Genomic DNA, 21,541 nt, shown 5'->3' on the forward strand with positions numbered 1-21,541 from the left:
TATGACATGGAGACACGTATACATATAAAATATAAAGTATTTTTTAGATAAATCGTAATGATATTTTGATATTTTATTGATATTAAAATATAAATTAAAATTTTTAATTATTTTTAATGTCTTATTTTAATTATATCAAGTATTTAAAATATTTTAAGGTAATGACCAAATCAGTACCCGAAAGATTCAAACGCTGACATTTTGGTACCTCACTATTGTTATTGACAAAATGGTCCTTAAAAGATTTTAAAATTTGACAAGCGTATCCACGAGTTCACCGGAGCACGTTTCCAGCAAGCACAATGCTGACATAGCCACTGCATTTTGATGACATGGCAAATACCCCCAACCCTAATTCTTCTCTTTCTCCTTCCCCCTCCCCAACGCACTCCCCCTTCCCCTTCCTGAATGCATTCCCCCCCCCCCCCCCCCAAACCCTAATCCTTCCCTCCCCCTCTCTAACCCTAATTCTTCTCCTTCTCCTTCCCCCTCCCCAACGCACTCCCCCCTTTCCCTTCCTGAATGCATTCTCCCCCCTCCCCAACCCTAATTCTTCCCTCCACCTCTCTAACCCTAATTCCCCATCTCCAACGCACTTCTCCCCTCCTCAGTCCAAAATCACCCTTTCTAAACCCTAATCCCATTCCCTTTCCTCTTTGAATTCTAATCTCCTTCCCAACACAATGTCTAACACTCTCAACTCACTCTCCCCAAAACAGCAGTAGAGCTCAACCTTCTCAGTCTTACAGGGCCAATGTCATCGACATCGCACTGTCGCCATCTCGTCGTCGGGTCTTCTGCGTCCGCCAGTGTCTCCTTCGTAGCATTGCGTTGTCTGCACGCTTTCACCGCTGTCGCCTTCACTACTTGTATCTGCTTGCTGCTAGCCCCCAGTCGTTGCCATGCCTCCTCTGTCTGGGTTCCATCTTGGCTCTATCGTATCCTGCCCCCTCTGTGTCTAGTGTTTTTCTTCTATTCTTACTTTGGTGGTGTCTGTATTAAGTTTTATTTTATTTTATTTTGATTATTGTATATGAATTTGTTTTTGAGTTTTATTGTGATTAATCTTTTTGAATGATAATTTAACCTAAAAATTTGGGACAATTCATGATTTTGGGCAACTCTGTTGATGTTGAGGTTGTTGTTGCTGTGAATGGTGGTGTTGAGGGAGGGAGAGGGAAGTGTGCGTTGGGAAAGGGGGAGTGGTGGAGAGAGAGAGAGTGGTGGAGGTTGTTGTTGCTGTTGATGTTAAAGTTATTGTTGCTGTGAATGGTGGTGTTGAGGGAGGAAGGAAAAGTGTACGTTGGGGAGGGGCTTGTGATGCGGCGGGGACTGCGATTAGGGAGAAGTGTGCGTTGGGGATGGGGCTGCGACAGGGAGGGAGAGGGAAGGGGAGGGAACTTTGGGGGTGGTTTGTCAAGTCACCAAAACACGGTGGCCACATCAGCACTGTGCTTGCCGGAAATGTGCTCCGGTGAACTCGTGGGTACGCTTGTCAAATTTTAAAACCTTTTAAGAACCATTTTGTCAATAACAATAGTGAGGTACCAAAATGTCAGCGTTTGAATCTTTCGGGTACTGATTTGGTCATTACCTCAAATATTTTTTGTTTTAATAAATAATAATATATACTATATCTAAATTTATTTTAAAAATATATGTTAAGAATAAAATAGAACACGTTGGCACGTGATGGTATTTAGGTGTGTCCAGGTGTGTCCGGAGAAGAATTTTTTATTTTTTATTAAGACACTGTCGGACACAGCAGACACGCGTGTCGAACGAGTGTCGGTGAGTGTCGTATCCAAAATGTGTCCAACACGTAGACACGACAACTCAACGAAGTGTCCGTGCTTCATAGCATACAACCAATGTTGTCGTTTTAAACTACTATCAAAGAATTTACCCAACTTGGACTTCATTTTTATTTTCAATATAGTGTGTTCGTGATTAATTGCTAGCTGATTACTATAATTTTTTTTCCGGTCAACAAAGGGGCTTTACGCCCAACAAAAAAGAAAACTAGCAACCAGAAACTAGCCTTGGCAACATCGTGCCCCTAATGTCTTCATCAAGAATCCTTTTCTTAACTGATTACTATAATTAAACAAGATATGATATAATGTGAATACCGAGTCCACTCATAAACTATACATTGGTCCGGCAGCAAATATCCAACTTATAAAGAGGGACCAAAATGATCTCCTATCTGAGTATTCATGGGCTTTGTTTTTGGATATCGAGTATTTATGGGCTTTAAACTAATATGTTATAATGGGCTATGCCTAAGTTGAGACCAAGGGGCCTTAGGCATCATCTTCCATAAAAAAAGAAAACACTTGAAACTATTGTATTTTATTTTAGTTGTGTTATTTTGTAAGTATAGGTTTTCAAATCAATTACAACCTGATTAATGATAGGGCTGAGATCATGCCTACCTAAATATTTTAATCTCAATGATATGATGATTGTTAAGCAATATCCGAATTATTAGGTAAGCAATTATTAGTGCAGATCAAAATTAGATGGTCCGAAACTTCGTGGTGCTTTGCAAGCAAGCAATCAACCCAATAAAGTTTAAAGAAACCCAACTGTCTCACTTTCAATCAAAAGTTATTGCAACGCAAATAAACAAAATGAGCCTAATGCATTATCTAAATAATATATCATATATGGTTATGCAAGTAGACCACGTTTTGCACCAACAAAAAGCTTCCTTAATTGCTCTCTAAATCTGGCCATAGGGGACACCCCTTCCAGCAGGCTACCTGTTTATACATTCTTTATAGCAACAGGATGCCCCTCTCATGCCCTCATGCATGCCACCTATCTTAACCTTTTCATTTCTTTTTTTTTTTTTAATTAAAAATTGAATTATCATTATTCAAATATTACTATAAAAATTTATTAATCTAATCCAATCTAAAATCTCATAACAATTTTTTTTTTCATTTTTAAAACTCGACCCAAAATATTTAGTTAAAAGATCAAGATACTTATCATTTGTATACTCATCTATCTTTGTTTACTAATTTCATGTGGGCCTTCCCCTAGGATTTGGGGTTTGTATATATATTATAGTAATACATAACACAGTTGAATTTGAATGAGACTTTATGGAAGAAATCTTACAAGGCAAAAGATATTCGAACAAAGTATATTTAATCATCAGTACTAGTTTGTTTAAAAAATAATCATTGTCTCATGCTTCATATAATTACTTGGAAACCTTTCATCATTTGAAGAATCATGGAACGAAATGATTGGGTTTGGTGTTGCCCCACACCCATGCTATGATTAAAGAAATCGTAATATACCTTCCTCCAGATCATGAAATTTATAAATAATCATTGCACCATCATGTGCCATGATACTACATATGCTCTGCCATTTATATTTTTATTTTAAAGAAATGATAGGTACTTGATTTTTTCTTTTTTTACTACAAAGTGTTGATTTATTAGTGAAACCTTTTACTTCCAAATCATGAAATCCAATCCAACGATCTTGTGTAATTCCAATTATACCCTCGGATGTTTTTCTTTACACTAATCAAGCATGGCCATTTATGTCCTTTTGTGGAAAATTGTCCTGTTCAAGTTTAATTTCACGACACGAGAAAGTAAGTACCCCCTACATCCACCGCACGTGCAATCCAACACGAACTGAATCATCGATTAACGATATTAACCAAAACCTATTAAACAATGGAATTAACGGTTAATCACATGATAACCAGCTCAGCGGGTCACATGGCCAGGTCTTTCAAAAGCTCTCAACTCTCACACAAATATCATATTATTTACTTAATTATTATAATTAGCCAAGTTGGGGTTGTAACTGTTCCTTATATAAAGGTTTTTGGTTGCACGTGCACGTGTGGAGAATCCAACAATCTAACCGCCCTTAGTGATTGAGCATGAAATCCAACGGCAGAAGATGTGGAATAGAAGGTGGGAGGAAAGTGGAAAGTGAATTAGAGGCTGAAAAGGGAAAGGGAGATATGCATGATTAGGAGTAAGAGAAAAAAGAAAAATAAAGATTTATAGGGAAAGTAATGAGGTTTGACCGTAGACCAGATGAAGGGAGAGAAAAAAAGGAAGTTTGACCAAAAGTGGTGCACGTGGGAGAGACATTCTACACGTGTGCTTCGCTGTCAATTAGACATGGAGAGTGGTGCGCCAAGTAGGATCCACGAGGCTTGCCCACAGCTCGAGGCTTCAAGTAGGAGACCATTGCCTTTTCTTTATGCCCTGCTACCTTAACTTTTACCTTCTTTTTAAATCTTATGGGGGAAAAAACAAGCAAAATAATGGTTATTGTAAAGGACAAACAACAAAGTAAACATAACTTTGAATCAATCTTTTAGAACTACCAAAGTTGGTTACTTAATGAAAAGAAATGTAGACTAGTGAGTTAATAGTTAATATAATCTCTAAGACTCTGTTTGTTTTTTAGAATTTAATAAAATAAGATATTGAGAATAAGATATAAAAGACACAGATACAAAATTTAATGTTTTTATATTATGTTTAATGATAAAATAGAATACATAATAAAAATTTAATTTATTTTTATTTTTTTCATTCAAAAAATATCATTATAAAAATTAATAAGAATAATAAAAGAAAAAATAAAAAATAAATCATGTTCTTTGTTAGTGTCTCTGTATTTTTCTTATTATGATAGACACAAAATATATTAATTCAGTGTCTTTAGACACAATGTCTTTGTTCATGTCTCATTTGTTAAATATAATTTTGTGTCTCAGTATTTCTGTTTCAGTGTCTTGTCCCTATAAATAAACGCAGCCTAAAAGATTAGGTGTATATTAATTTAATTTTTTGAAAGATTAGCCGTTTAAAATTGATTTTTAAAAGATACAATTAGAAAGTTAAATTTGTTTAATTTTTATTATTAATTCATTAATTATATTAAGTGTATGTTAAAAAACAGTTATTAAATTTATTATTGATATAAAATACATATTAAAAATGAGTTAAAAATAATTAAGTGATGACAAGTAGTATAAATCATTTTGTGACATGTTCTTATTTAATTAAGTATGATCAATTTGATTATTTTTGTTTTTTTTTATTACAAACTAATTTAAAACATTATAATTTTTTGAAAATCAAATGATGCAAACTGCACATGATTTTTTTTTCCTGATTATTAACTTAAACTATAGAACATGAAACTTTTTTACTTCTTATGTTTTGAGGATATTCTCTATTATTTTAACATTTTAGTATAATTATAACTCGATATATTTAAATTAAAATAAATTATATTAAGTTATGCATACCAAGCAAATGTAATATGTCATAGGTAATATCTTAACATTGTAACATGTAAGTATCCTCGAAGATTAGTCGGCAATAGGAGCGAAACGAATCTTTTAATTTAGAGTTGTTTGTGATGAGTTGGGTTTTAGCTAAAAGGAAAGATATGGAAAGGAAAAACTTAATAGAATAATAGTATAATTTTATAGAAAAATTGAAAATTAACATTTTTCAAAACCAATATCTATCTAAATTTGTCATTTCATTCAATTTGACTCTCTCTTTTGGCGCTCCCACCTTCCCCTCTTTTCTCTCTATATATTCTCTTTTGTTGAGAGAAAAATAATTATTATATTTGAAACTAAAAATATTATGCATGCACATTATAAATTAATTATTAAAATTAGTTATTATATTTTTGTATATAAAATATATATAATTTTATTTATTTTTTATTTAAATTTTATATTTTAATATATATTTTATATTAATAATAAATTTTAATGTACACCTAACATAATTAATTTGACACCAATAATAATCGCTACCACCGCAACGATACGTTAACTTTGTCAATAGTTAGTGGATGAAAACTCAAATGAAGTCGACTTCACGTGAAGCTGATACTGAGAGCCGTTAAATTATTTGACTTATTTGACTGAATTTTCATCTAACGGCTCTTAGGTATCAACTTTACATGAAGTCGACTGTACCTGAGTTTCCACCTAGTTAGTGATGGTAATTTTTTCATTTCCAGTTATATTTGTTGTAATATAATGTAACGGTCATATATACATACAAGGGACATGTATATGGGTTAAAATTAAATTAAAGGGCCCCGACAAGGCAATAGCAAGTAACGTGATATATATTTTGGAAATATTAGGGTTAATATCTTTAGTGAAAAAAAAAGGTAGAAAATTACTTAATATCATTTCAAATACAATACAAAATATAAAAAAGTATTGGTCACATAATATTTTTCATGTAATTTTTCTGAATTTGTCCTGCATTTGAACTAACACTAGTCAATTCTTTTATTTAAAATAACACCCTTTGTCCCTTTTTTCTAAAATTATTATTAAAATAGTATTAATGACTCTACAATACGCTTAATTAAATTGTAGTAATTAAAAAATAAATATTATTTACATACATTTGCTTATTTGATGATAATCTTATCTACACATACTTCTTCAATCATGGACGCCTATCCGTTTTTCCACAACAATATGCATCATGGTACCAAAATGGAGAAAAATCAATAGACATAAGATAATGTTTTCAAAGCACTGACATTTACCAAATTAGCACTAACATCTGTTCACAAAAAGGTGAAGAGGAAAAAAAAAACCTCCCATATAGTATTGTGAACGGTTAAATAATTTAATTAAATAGATTAAATTATTAATAATTTATAATATCTTTTTTATATAAAGATGTTACTATGAGAGTATTAAAAAAAAATCATCAGCATTTCTCAATCTTATTTACCAAAAGAGAATAATATTTGATGAATCATATGATGATTTTAAGGGAATGGAAAATAGGAGGGTGTGGTGGTTGGTGTAATCTATCATTGTTGAAGCGTGATCAACTTTGATAACGAATATAATTATTAACAAATCAAGTCATATTTATTAAATCTCATTTTAATTGGTGTTCATATATTAGTTGTTGAAGATGCTGACTAGATTGTGATACTTTTATTATGCCATGAAAGAACCACAAATCTTGGCCTTTGGAGATAAACAATGATGATAATGTAATCAGTTGACACTCACTATCGTGATTTGGTTGGCCTAAGACAATTATTTATATGTCTTTGACAAAATTATGCTATTATTGAAATGGTTTAGGAATTGAATTGGTGATTTATCAATTTTCCCCCCACCCATTCTCTCTCTTTGATCATAATAGGATCTTATAGTAAACAAAGCATGCACGAAAAGATTTTCATATCGTAAGATATTTGACAAATACCCACCGTTGGTTATTTTCCGCAAACTAATTGTGTCTTTGTGCCATAAATTGTATTAACGCTTATTTAATTATTAGTGTCCTAATTTAAGAGTGTACATATGAAAGAGATGAGGGAGACCAAATTTGGGGTTAGAATATGCCTTTGCACTAATCAAACATCTATTAAATAGTTTATATAAATAACCTATTAACAAATAAAAATATCATCATGTTAATAAGCTATAGTTTAAATAATAATATGATATAATCTTCTTATCTTTACTTAAAAATTTTAAATTTGAATTTCACTCCTAACTTTAAAAAAAAATATCATCATACTATTTACATATAATATTCTATATATGTAATAACAATTTCCAACCATGCATACTCCAAAAGATAATTGGTAAAATAATAAAAAAATATTTAAAAAATAATAAAAATCAACTTATAAAAACTTAATTTATTTTTTTTATTTATTAGTCATTGTTCAAATAAATAGATAATTTTAAATATAATAAATATATAATCATAGATGTTACGTATAATAAAATTATAAATATTAAATTAAATAAAGTAATTTTATGTTATTGTCTCTTTAGTAGTATTATTCTCAAGTTATATGCTCATGCCTATTAGGTACTTATGTCTTTGCTTTTATATATATATATATATATATATATATATATATATTCTAAAACTACTGTATATATATATAAAAGATCAACTATTAAATTAGTTATTATGTTTTTTTTTTTTTGTCTGTCGTTAATTACTGATGAATTTAGCAGTAGATATTAATTTTTAATTGACAAAATTCTAAAGTTTGTTATCATCAGATTTATTTTTTTTTTATTTATTTAAAAATTTAATATAAAATTTTAAATATTTAAACTCAAAATTTTAAATTAACCAAATTCAAAATTTTACAATTTTCATAATAATTTGTCTATAATTTTTTATTAAAAGTTCACAAATAAATTCGTATAAAAAATGCTAAAACTCTCTGGACAATAAAATGTTAAAAGAAAAAATTAATTATACAAACGGAATAAATTAAGATTATAAGTAATTCATGTTTATCTGCAAATGGGACAAATTAATTATACAAAGGGAGTGCAATTTATAAATAAATGAGACAAATTTACAAAGAATAAATCAACATATCATGACAAATTAAAATTTTAAGTAATTCACTAACATGCATATGTATATCTCTAAAATGATATATTTATTTAAACTTATACAATTTTAGTAACTTACAAACTTAGTTGGAGGTTTTGCATCATAAACCATTAATCTATAAACAAAGAATTACTAGCGCTGGAGACCTATCGCTTACAGGCGCATTTTCTGGAATAGCAAGCTATATACCTTCAATTGCAAACTATAAATATAATCAACACACAAATTATATTTAAACAAACAAATCAAAGTTCATATATTCAAATAAGTAAATTGCAACAAATTCAGTAAAATTGACAATAATTCACTCAGCAAAATTAATTTAGAAAATAATTCACTCAGACAACAATAAATTCTAAAAATTAACAACAATCAACAATAAGTCAATAATTAACTTAGAAAATTAACAAGCGAAGATTAACTCAAAGAATTAACAATAATCAACACTAATTAACTCAAAAAATAATTAACTCACACAACAATAAACTCATAAAATTAAAAACAATCAACAATAAGTCAGTAATTAACTTAAAAAATTAACAAGCTAAGATTAACTCAGAGAATTAACAAAATCAATACTAATTAACTCAGAAAATAATTAACTCAAACAACAATAAACTTAAAAAATTAACAATCATCCAAAACATCATCAACTCAAAACAAACCCTAAATTATACCCAATATAACCTAACATTATTTAGTTTTTCTAATTACACTAAATTAGTATAACAAACCCTAATTGCAAACTTCATTAAAAAATTTAATCAATAATTTAATAAAATATCTAACAAAATCCTAAACAAACAAACAAAAATCTGAACAAATACAAAAACTATAAGAAAAAATATCTCTGATGATAGATGCAAAATGGTGGATGCATGGTGGAGACAGGAGGCGGTAGTAAAATCTATGGTGGTAAAATTAGGGTTTGGTAATATAACAAACAACCAAAAGGACAAATGGACAACAACCTTAAATTTGGCGAGGTGGATCTCAGCCACGGTGACGGCGACAAGGTGACAACTTCCGATGGCAAGGGACACTAATAGTGGTGGCGCGGCGGAGACTTTCCATAAAAAATCTAGCAGTAGTGACAACGACGTGCTAATCTACGACAATAATGTGGCTTACTGACGGCAATGGCAGCTCCAGGTGGTGGCGGCTCAACCTTTTTCAATAGAGCAGAGGGAGAGAGACGAGAGAGAGAAGAAGAGAAGAGACAGAAGTTTTGCAGAAATGAGGGGGAAGGATTTCGCGATTGAATTTTATTCCAAATTTACCATCGGGTTTACCAGTGGAAAAATCCAACGTAAGGTGTTTGCCACTGCCTAAATGCTGCATTTCACTAACTTTTGTTACCGCCGGAATTCTCTGATGGAAAATGCGACAGTAAATTCGGTACTAATAAAATTAATTTTTGCGTCTCTATTTACCGTCGAATTTAGTTAAGTAATTTTAAATCAGTCGGTAACTTATTCGAGGGACGAATTTTCATTGGTAACCATCGGAAAATCTGGTGCTAAATTTGTCGGTAACATCTGACGATATTCAACGTGTTTTTTGTCATGTATATTTATACATAAATACATGATGATTAATTTTGGTGTGTAAATAATATTTTTGTTAATATATTTATTTAAAAATTTTATCATTTTATTATTATATACTAGTATAGTTTTACTTTTAGTAAAATTTACACCTTACTTTTATAACAATAAGACGATAAGTTTACTTATAAATATATAAAGAAACGAAAAAAAAATTATCAACTTGTGAATCTTTCTTTAGCAGCGGATTCGTAGGTACACAGCTATTTGAGGTTGAAGTTGAAGCCGGGTCATTTAGCAAATTCAATACAGTTGGCAATGGCATCAACATGAAGATTCCATAATAATTTGAAAGGTACTACATACGACCTTGGATGCAGTAGAAGAAGGTCTAGTTTACCCAAGGGAATGGAAGGATAGAATTGGAAAGTTGCAGAATTCAATAATTTAACTGGTCTGTGACAGAAGTAACTGACAGGTGTAGTTTGAATAGTAGAGACATGTAAGATCCAAAATGAGATTCTTTACCATGAAGACATGACTAAGTGTGGTGTGAAGTCTAATCAACCCTAGGTTCCTGTAGTTGTGGGCCCCACCGAGAGACAAGGTTAAAGAACTGAAATTGTAGCACCAATTGTCCACGACCAATGATTGAAAAAGAGGAACCATACAAAAACAGGGGCAACATGGTCATTTCGTTACATCAATATGGAAACAGCAATGCCAATGAAACGAACAAAAGGGTCCGGGGTTCACGTGCAACTCACATGCTGTACGGACCAATCAAAGACAAGCTGGTCCCTTATTTGCTTTGTCGTTTAACCATCACTTCCAATTATTGGGGTGCCTGATGACACGACATGCATGGTATTTCACCCCCCCAAATATCTTTCTTTCGTTCTTTCCTTTTCTTTTTTAATTTCTAAGAACAACCAAAATGAAATAGTCCCAAAAAAAAAAAAATGAGAAAAAAATTCTACATAACTATCATAATATTACCCTAATATTGTCTTGCCTTTCTCGCCTCTAGCTGTAATATAATATTATATGATTAATAAAATTTATAAAAATACTGTGAGTATATAAAAAAAATCAATCACAATATATTTATATATTTTTTATTTAATTTATTTTTAATATTTATTTTATATTTTAACATATATTTTATATATATAAGTGATTAATTTAATAGTTAATTTTTTTGTATACACATAACATATTAAAAAATTTGTCATTTTTGTCAACATCAAATAACAAAAGTATTTTTTATATTAAATTTTAAATTCTAAATTTTAATAATATAAAAACAATGTGTTAAACCCTAACATTTTTTATAAAAATAATTACATTATTGAGTATATTATTACACAATTAGTGTAAAACAAATATCCCTTTTTTAAAAAAAAATAAACAATGTATATAAATTTAGTAAAAATATATATAAAATTGTATTCATATAAAATTAATATTTAAAAATTATTATATAATTTAATATATTTAATTAAATTATTATCTAATAATTTTAGCTATCACCTTTGTATAAAATCAACTATACATTAATTTTTATCATATGAATTCAGATTTTAATGAGTTAAGAAAAATGAAGAGTTAATTAGTGTAAAAAATGAGGGAGTATTTGGGTAATAGATGATGAATAGATAGATGGTGGTAATAAGAGTAGGAAATAGAGGGAATAATGAGAGGAGAGAGAAGAGGAGGGGGAGGGGACCTAGTTCACGTGAAAATCACATGGGGAGAATGAGAGTGAGGGCTCGCCTCGTACGGGGAAGAGAGGGATGAATAATGATGATGGGTGGTTTTGTCGGGTAGTGGCGTTAGGTAAGTGCACAACGCCAGGGGACACGTGGGACAGCTAGCACGCACTCGTGGGGGCACTTTTAATCATCACCCGACATCTTGTCTCTCTTTAATCACCCCCTAATCCCTTTCTTCCTTTCCAATCAATCATTTTTTAATCTTTTTCATTTTAAAATTTAATTTTAATCTGTCAGACTAAAATAATTAAATAAATATATTTAACTATATAATATAATATTTAGTAAAAATAATTATATAAAATATTTTATATTATTAATATAATATAAAATTAAATTTACATCAAAATATTTTAATAATAATAAATGACATTTGATGCGTATTATGTAAATAATTTAGTCATATATATGAATTACCTATAATTTTCTTTTCTTATTCTATCTCATGTTTAACTGTTCGGCTTTTAAATTTGATTTTTTTAAAGTTAATTTTCTTTAAATAAAAGATTAAGAGCAATTAGTGTAGAGTTGATACTAATTAAAAGGATTTTTTTTTCTTAAATAAGATAAAAATAACTAAATATTTTTCTAAATCCGAAATTCCAACTTTATTTTTTAGGATATGGTTTTTTTTTTATAGTAAGGGCAAGTTTGCCGTATCCCGTCGAACTCTATAATTTATATAGAGTCTGCCGCACCCCCGACGAATTCTATGTTGAGTTCGGCGCAGTATAAAAATTCAGTGGGACCATTTGTGTTTGTCCTTTTCTTTTCCTTCACTCTCTTCCAAATTCACTCTCTTTCTCTTTTATCTTGTGTTTTCGACGCACGTGAAGTTCATTGCAGACGACTTTCTCGGTTCCATGTTAGTGAATAATAGCTTAGTTCGAGTTAATTTTTTAGCTTACTTAGAGTTAGTTTTCTTTAGCTTAGTTAGAGTAACTGTTGACATGTTAGTTAAAATAATTAGTTATAGATTATATGTTAGTTAGAGTGACAAACTTATTGATGGTATGTTAGTTAGATTTACTATTAAATATTTTTTATGTCAGTTAAATTTTTTTATGTTATTGTTTTTAAGTATAGCTGTTGTTTATGGACTATATCATGTTAGTTAGTATGACGAACTAAATGTTTAGTTAGTTTAGTATGAGCCGTTAGTTTAAGTTGTGACTCTGAAAGTGGAATAATTAATTAGGTTTAGTTGGAATCGAAAGAAATTTTTTGCGAAAAATTTAGAATTCAGGTAGTTATTTACTAATTAATGAGGTAGTTGATCGCATCAGTTAGGGTTTAGAGTAGAATTAGAATTATTAAGTTTATAAGCCGAGTTAGACAATTAAATATATATCTTTAATAATTTGGTTAACGTAAAAGGAGTTGAGTTCAGTGTGTGTGTTTTCATTTTACTAGATTGTATTTAGATGGAGCAGCAACTGTTGCGTTACGAGGGTGACATGTATAGACTAGATTACGCTGAGCACATTGCTGGTAGGCTTGATAGAGTGGTACGCTTTTTTAAGTATTTTTTAATTTAGTATAATTAATTAGCAGTGAAAATTTTTATTTTATGTGTTTACCGTCCTTTTTTGTGTGTTTTTTGTTTCTGTTTGATAGGCGCCTCGAATTTTGAGCACCAGGCGGAATTTGACGGCACGGCCGCCAGAGCATATTAGGCGATATCTCAGACGAGCTGGGTTTGAGTATGTGACCTATATGATCGAGTTCGAGCACGATTGGCCTCTTGCCTCGATTTTGATAGAGAGGTAGCGGCCTGAGTCCCACATGTTTCATCTACCGTGTGGGGAGATGACTATCACGCTGCAGGACGTAGCCTATCAGCTGGGGCTCGGGATAGACGGTGATCCTGTGAGTGGGTGCATTGGTGGGTGGGAGCAGCACCATCAGGGACGCACCATTGAGGAGTTCTATGAGCAGCTACTTGGTGTTGTTCCTGCCCCAGATGACTGACAGTCATAGACGAAGTGGACGGTGAAGCTCACGTGGTTCCAGAACACAGTTTGTGGAGAGTTAGAGAAGGACGCCACAGAGGAGCGCCTGATGAGGTACACGAGAGGGTACATCATGCAGCTGATAGGGGGTATGTTGTTCCCAGATACCTCTGACTCTCGGGTGTACATTTGGTGGCTCCCACTACTGGAGGACCATGCGACGTGTGGTCGATTATCGCGGGGGTCCGCGGTGCTGGCTTGGCTGTATCGCCAGATGTGCTGGGCCACGGAGCATGGCCAGTGCAATTTGGGTGGGTGCGTCAGCTTGTTGCTGTCCTGGGCTTATCACCACCTTCCGCTAATACGGCCCGACGGCTTTGATACTCGTCAATTTTCTTTGGTGGAGAGGTATTATATTTACTTATAATAATCATTTATGTTATTATTACAAAGTCAATTAAATTGAGCGGTAGGTAAAACAATATTGTCGTTGGCATTGTAAATGGGTTCAGTACCGTCTGAACAATGACAGGGGCGAGAGCAGGCTTAAGCATTACAGGCGTACCCTGAACGGGATTGGGATGCTGAATGTAAGTGCAGAATATTCAGTTTTAACATATTTAAGTTTAATTTACTTTAATAAGTCTTTCATTTGAAATTTGAATCTCGTCTGTTGTATTGATTTGTGAACAGGTTGAGTGGACGACATATGCTGACCCACAGCTGATTGGTCTAGTTCCACCAGCGATAGCCGAGGTGGAGGCCTCATCGGCAGTTGTATGTCCGCTACTTTGCTTTACTATCGTCGAGTGGCATCAGGTGGACCGAGTCGTACGTCAGTTCGGTGGTCTGCAGCACATTTCGACCAGGCCACTGAACATTGACAACATGCACTAGTTGGATGGTTGGTTTGACCGCGGCGAGTGGTTCCCGCATCTTCTCAGTGGCTGGCATGAGTTGTGGGATGCCCGGGTCCACCATCCTCTGCCCATACACCATCATATAGACCTGCGTCCATCGCACCCATATATGACTTGGTACCTTTAGTGGGTGCACACAGAGTTAGTCGGCCTCGGTGACCAGCACCTAGTGGCGGCTGGGGTTGTGCCACATGATCTGCCCATCCAGCATCCACTTGCTCCAGATCTGCATCAGCCAGATGACGGTCACCTTCCGGAGATGAGGCCAGCAGCCGGAGGGGGGAGAGGTAGGAGGCGGGGGAGGGCTCGGGGGAGAGGTAGGCGCGGTGCGGGACGTGGCAGACAGGGTGGTGAGGAGGCTGCCCGCAATAGAGATTCTGTCAGCCCGCCAGTCCACCACTCCGATGATCCAGGGCAGACAGTTGGGACTGTTTCAGGACCCGTACTGGGAGACTACTTGTCACTGAGACCACCTGGCTCACACCACTCGGAGGCAGGGACCAGTCAGCAGGGATAGAGACCCGCAGCCAGTGTTCATGTTGATATCGGGACGCAGTTTCATTTGCCGTTTAGCCCGTCGGATCTTGGTCCCCAGTCTGACTACCAGCCCATACTGGACACCCATGACATGATTGATGTCACGATGATGGTGCCGAACTAGATGGCTCCTGTGATACAGGCTGGTGATTTCGGTTTGGGAGATGTGTTCACGACGCCACAGCAGACCCAACCATTCTCGCAGATGCATACTACGCCACCTCAGTCTGCACACCTGGCACGCCTTCCAGATGATCACTCTAGTAGGTCGTCATCCGCTGCAGATTATGCGACTATGAGGGATCAGATGAGCACTCCTGCACCTAGTCCGGTTCCTACACTTGGTCGCGGACAGCGGGATGTCAAACCACCTGCGTGTGGCACAGGTGGGTGTCTCGACCCGCGGCTGCATGGACGACATGCTGGTCGACGGGGTGGCGGGCCAGGGTGTGGGTAGTTATTTCTAAGTCGCTATGCTTGTCATATGGATTCGTAATGTACAAAAGGATATTTTGCTGTAAACAAATTAAAATACATCATGTTTACGTTTACAAACAGTTTCCTTATATATTGCTTTGTCCTCATTTCATGAACTTTCTAGTGCAAACAAATCTGTTGTAAACAACATGCCTAGCGAAACAATAAAAGTAAATAGAAAGTTTTCAAACATATAAATAAATGTAAACTAAACCTTACGACTAACGTCGACTAGATGACTCCCCGCCACCATCAAGGGTAGTACAAGTTCTCCGTGTGTGTCCGCTTTGGCGACATAATCCGCATAACTTCTCGCCAGTATTCTCAACGTCATCCATGTTGTTGCGAATTCTGGAGCTGACGGGCCGACCTCTCTTCACCCTCATCATCCTCGTGTTGGGCCGAATACAGGGTCCTTCATACCATGGCCAGTGGTCCTCATGCCCTATCGATCGAAACTCTTATCTATAAACATTGAAGACCGACTCCATGCGGTAAACAGGATGAACAAACCTCTTCCAATCTAGTCTTGCATGAGAGTAAGATGCAAGAATGTGACGACAGGGAAGGTGAAGAGCCTGAAAATACCCACAATCACACGTGCCCTCATTAAGTAGCACCTGATAATTCTGTTGCCTGGACCCAGGAACTGCCGCTAACTCTTCAACCGTGAAGTTTGCTCTCGATCGATCAAACTGGTAAACATTCATAGTGTTCACGTGTTTCGAGTTGAATTTTATGGCCTTCATCAGTGTCTAAGAGAATTCAGCACCGACTTGAAGTTGGGCCAGTGCCTCAGAACCCTTCCTTGCAAAGAGTTCACTCAGGCAGAAATAACTTGACTTGACAAGAGCAGTGATCGGCAAATTGTGGGACCCCTTCATAACAACATTAATACACTCGGATATATTCGTCGTCATGTGACCAAATCGACGACCCTCATCAGCATACTGTTCCCACTGTGACCGTGGCATTTCCTCAAGCCAGTTAATGATGGCTACATTTTCGCCCCTGAGTCGACCGTAACAATGAGCAAACTCACGCTGTGACTTTGAATACGCTGCGTTAATTAGGACCTTCTTCAAGTCTTTGTTCCTGAAGTGAGTCATGAAGTTGGCTACAACGTGTCTTGTACAAAACCCTTGGAAGGCGTGAGGTGGTTTCCATAGACTCCCGTCGGCGTTCAATGCACCATCAATAGATTTGTGCCTATCTGAAATCACTAAGAGCCCGGGTTGTGGTGTGACATGCTCCCGCAGATACGACAGAAAGAATGACCACGCCTCCTTTGTCTCACCCTCGACAATGGCAAATGCAATAGGCAGAATGTTTGCGTTTCCATCTTGAGCTATCGCCATCAATAAGGTCCCACCGTATTTACCATATAAGTGAGTGACATTAATGAAAATAAGTGGCTTGCAATGCTTGAAAGCCTCAAAACACGGTGAAAATGTCCAAAAGACCCGCTGAAACATGACAATATCCGTCAAGCCAGGCCAAAGTTGAGTCACCAGTTGCACCCAAGTACCTAAAGAGACAAATCTAGATGTGTTATTGTACACCTATGAATTTTAAAACGGTAAATAACAAAGCTTGAAATAAATCTTACCAGGCAAGTACATCTGCATTGCGAATAACCAACGAGGCAGCTCGTTGTATGACTCCTCCCAATCGCCATATATTCTGGCGATCACTCTCTGTTTTGCAAGCCAAACCTTTTGGTAGGATGCCTTGTAACCAAAGTGCCTATCCACACCTCCTTGAAGAACCCTGATGCTGATTGTTGGATCGGCTTTGACCATTGTGAAGATGTGTTGTGCAATCACCTTCGAATCTAACCTACCATGGTCTTGTCCCATCAAAGTTTGCATGCAGGAATGAGACCCATTGTATCTTCTAACCTCCCACTTTTCTTGCTTTCGACGATATGATATCAGTATGCTCCAATTATAACCGGGCCCGAACTGGATATGTTGTGCATTATACATCTACTGGTCACTTTCTACTATTTTGTAATCCGCAGCCTTCCTAATGCTGTACTGCTTAACTGCCAGCATCACTTCTTCCTTGTCCTTAAATTGTTGTCCAACCTCAAACTCATTGCTTGGATCCTCTTCAGAGCCTCCCTGGGTAAACGACCAATCCGAAGTTATTGCATCGAGATTCAACCTCGTGAAATGATCTGGTCGGTCATATGGTTGAGAGATGGCAGGCAGTGTAAGAGCGATCTGAGTGTCACCGTAGTAGTTCATCCCTTCTTCCTCGTCACTATCATCGGGAATTTCAGCTGGTTCTTCCTCGGCGTCGTCTACCTCATCGGGGTTAACTTCATATTGATCCATCATTAGATCTCTAATCGCTGAACCATCATGACTTTCAATCCCATCGTCCATCAAGTCAACATTACAAGCTTCAATATTTGACCCCTCCTGACTCCCCTTGGGTGGCATATTAAGATCCACCATAGTCCTTCTAATAGTTCATCTAACAGCTCCACTCAACAGATTATTATCGACCGTATCTGCAGATGATCCTCGGCCACCCACCTCAATGAGATACAAGAATAATTTCAGCAGATGGATATTTGTCCATCGGTTGTGCCATGACCGTATGAGCCGTACGACCTCGTCGTCGCGCAAATGGTACCTAATTCACGACAACAAAGGTATTTCTCACTACCGTAATCTCATAAACATAATAGTAACAAAGACAATACGAGTGTAATATACCTTTTATAAAACAAACTGCCATCTACTTCTGTCGAACATCTGTAGTAAATTTTTTTAACCATTTTTTTCTCTTGCTGTCCGACGAAATGCAATATCAAATTCTTCAAAGCTGTTAAACTGTTAACCTCCGGTGTCATGTAGGTGAATATCAGTTGCCCCGATCTAAAAACTATAGAACCCTCTTCGTCATACACTATTTCACCATCGTATTGAACGGATAACAGTGAATTCCTTGACATCGTAGAGAAAATGTCAACCTTAAAAATGAAAACCAATACTGTGCTTTGCATCTACTCTCCAATAACCATACTTTTATCATTGAAACCCTTCATATAATTCGTCGGGGGTTCGACGAACTTGTCCTTATTACCAAAAAAAAAATTGTATCCTAAAAAATAAAGCTGGAATTTCGGATTTAGGGAAATATTTATTTATTTTTATTTTATTTAAGAAAAAAATCCTTAATTAAAAACATAGGATGTCAAAATATATTTAAATTTTAGTCCATGCTCAACAAATGAGGTTTATTATTTTCTTAAACCTTATTTATAACTTCTGAACATAGGTCGTCTTATACTAAACTCTCATACTACTACTCCTCCAATATATGAGGTGTTTAAGATTTAAACCAAACTTAGAATATATTTTGTTAGTTTTTAATTCATCGTTATCTAGTACAATTTCTAGGTCAAGTTTGGAGTAGATATTCAATCTAAAATCATATTTTATTGTTAAAATATATAATTTTTGTGAAATAAGTAATAAAATAATATATTTTTACATTTTAATTAATGATTTTATATTATTTAGTGTTATTTTAATTTTAAAATAATTTATTTTGATATAAATATTTATATAATATTTATTACATTTAATCTTTAAAGATAAAAAATTATTAATCTATTATATAAATTAAATTTACAAAAATGTGACGCTAATTATATATTGCGTCCATTTTGATTATGTTTATTTCAAATTAATTTAGACTCGAATTCAATTTTTAAATTATATGTAATAAAATATTAAGGTTCGTGTTAGCTAATATATATGTAGGGATAATAATAGGTTTTTATCGGCGGGGACATGTCCCGTCATTCATAATCCATTCTTATTCTTGTTCCGCAACAGGTAATGGAGAGTTTTTATATATTAGAGATCGAAATCTCTACGAATATTTGTAGATTTAAAAAGACTAAAAAAATTAAAAGTAAAAAGAAAAATTGAAAAATAATCATAATTTTCAATTATCATTACAATCATAATCTTCATCACCAATAACATTCACTCATAAATTTATAAACTATACACAAATCAAATCAATTAAACACTAAAAAAATCCAAATCATAAAAACTTTTAGATATATTCATTCAACTTGAAATCCACTTCAGCCAAACACAACAACATACCAAAATAATCAACCGGCCACATCAAACACCAATCTATATCCAATAATCACTAATTCTAAAATAAAATTTAAATCAAACCTAAAATTATTTACCATTGTCTTATACAAATCATCCATCAATAACCAACAAATCTTTTATAAATCTATCCCAACCATCATAAAAAATAGAAGCATATTTAAAAAAAATAAAAAAAGTATTTTTTTTAGCAATAAATAAATTAATATCTAAAAAGAAGATAAATAAAATACTAAAAAATATGTTTTGAAAAAAAAATAAAAAATACTTTTTTTTTCGTCGACTGTAACATTGTTGATGGCAGAATTTCCATCAGTAGCGTTGCGTCTCTTTCTTTTCTGATCTTTCTTTACCAAACGCTTTTTCGGCATGCAGTAGTACCACAACTTTTTTTATCTCTTCTCAGGAGCGTGACGATTCTATCTCCGGTGACGATGATTTTTCTCGAATTGAGTGTCAGGTGCGCAACGACAATTCTGCCATTTGCAGTGACCTTGAGAGTGAGAGGTGAAAGTAGTGAGAGAGGAGGAGGGTGAAAAAAAAAAAAGAGAAAAAGGATAATGACGAACACATAAAAAAAGAGTTAGGAGTGAGAATATATATATAATAGAAATATTTTTGATATTTTTATATGCAGGTATATATATATAACAGAGTTATTTCTATATTTTCGCAGATCCCGTTTTCGTCCTCCCCTCCACAAATAAAAAAAAAAGTCTTCCATATCCCAACAGATAAATTCTCCAGGTACTTACTCCGTTGGAAAAAATTATCATGCCTACATATATGCCACCAAAAATATGTACATATAATCTTAACAAAATTAAAATATTCTAAAAATATTTATTAGATATATAATTTATTTTAAAAAAAGTGAAAATATAAAAGAATTTATAAAAATATTTTATTATTTAATATCACGTAAATAAAAATTATCATTTTTCAATTTTATTATTTGAATGGTTATAAAATTATCGTATATTTTTTTTTGCCAATAAAGGTGAGTAAAATTGGAACTATCAGTTATATATTAATAAAAAATTTGTTAATTACCCTGACTCCTTCACAATATATATATTTTTTAATATTTTTGTAATATATTTATTTAAAAAATGGTAGTTTTTACACGTGTCTCTAAAATGTTGACTGTCAAAATTATTTTCAGTTTAACATACAAGTAAGTGTCATCAAAAGTAGTTGATGAGAAACACGAAAATAAAATCGCCCATGAAGTGAACAATTATTTCTGGCAAAAGACAATTTGAAATCCTACGGTTCGTGATGATGTACTTGGGTTTGTGAAACATCATATCACCTCCTTCGCCTTCTTTATTAGTTCAGACTCCAATCTAGGAACCAGGAACGTAGCAGTTGATGAAATAAAGTTCGAGACCGCGAGATTTTTTTGAAAGAAACATATATTGAAAAAAGACTAAACATACTCCCGCAAATAATTAAAATTACATCTACCATGTGTCATTATCATTATCATGATCATGACGATATCATAATGAATTATTCACGATTTCACGCAATCCAATTAATTTGGTCGAACAGTTTAATTTTATTCAAGTTATTTTCTGTGTTTTTTTTTTTTTTCTTTCAAATCTATTCTGTTGACGGACATATTCCTTACGCGCATATATTTTTGTGTAATCCACAATTTTTAGTTGTTAACAAAATGGTTTATTAATGAATCTATGATAAAGTTGAGAGGAAACAAAGTAAGAGCATGATATGATTGGGGTGA

The 21,541-nt window shown here is 33.8% G+C and overlaps 1 protein-coding gene across 1 annotated transcript; it reads right to left on the reverse strand.

Moving 5' to 3' along the window:
• Window positions 1-16,395: 16,395 nt before the first annotated feature.
• LOC107639997 (uncharacterized) lies at window positions 16,396-17,628 on the reverse strand. The gene is made up of 2 exons (XM_016343546.1): window positions 17,250-17,628; window positions 16,396-17,168 (listed from the first exon to the last, which is right to left on the reverse strand). The coding sequence occupies exons 1-2, from the start codon at window positions 17,626-17,628 to the stop codon at window positions 16,396-16,398; spliced, it is 1,152 nt and encodes a 383-aa protein (XP_016199032.1).
• Window positions 17,629-21,541: the final 3,913 nt, after the last annotated feature.

Source organism: Arachis ipaensis, chromosome B5, assembly GCF_059453495.1.
Source record: "Arachis ipaensis isolate K30076 ecotype BB chromosome B5, ASM5945349v1, whole genome shotgun sequence".
NCBI lineage: Eukaryota > Viridiplantae > Streptophyta > Magnoliopsida > Fabales > Fabaceae > Arachis > Arachis ipaensis.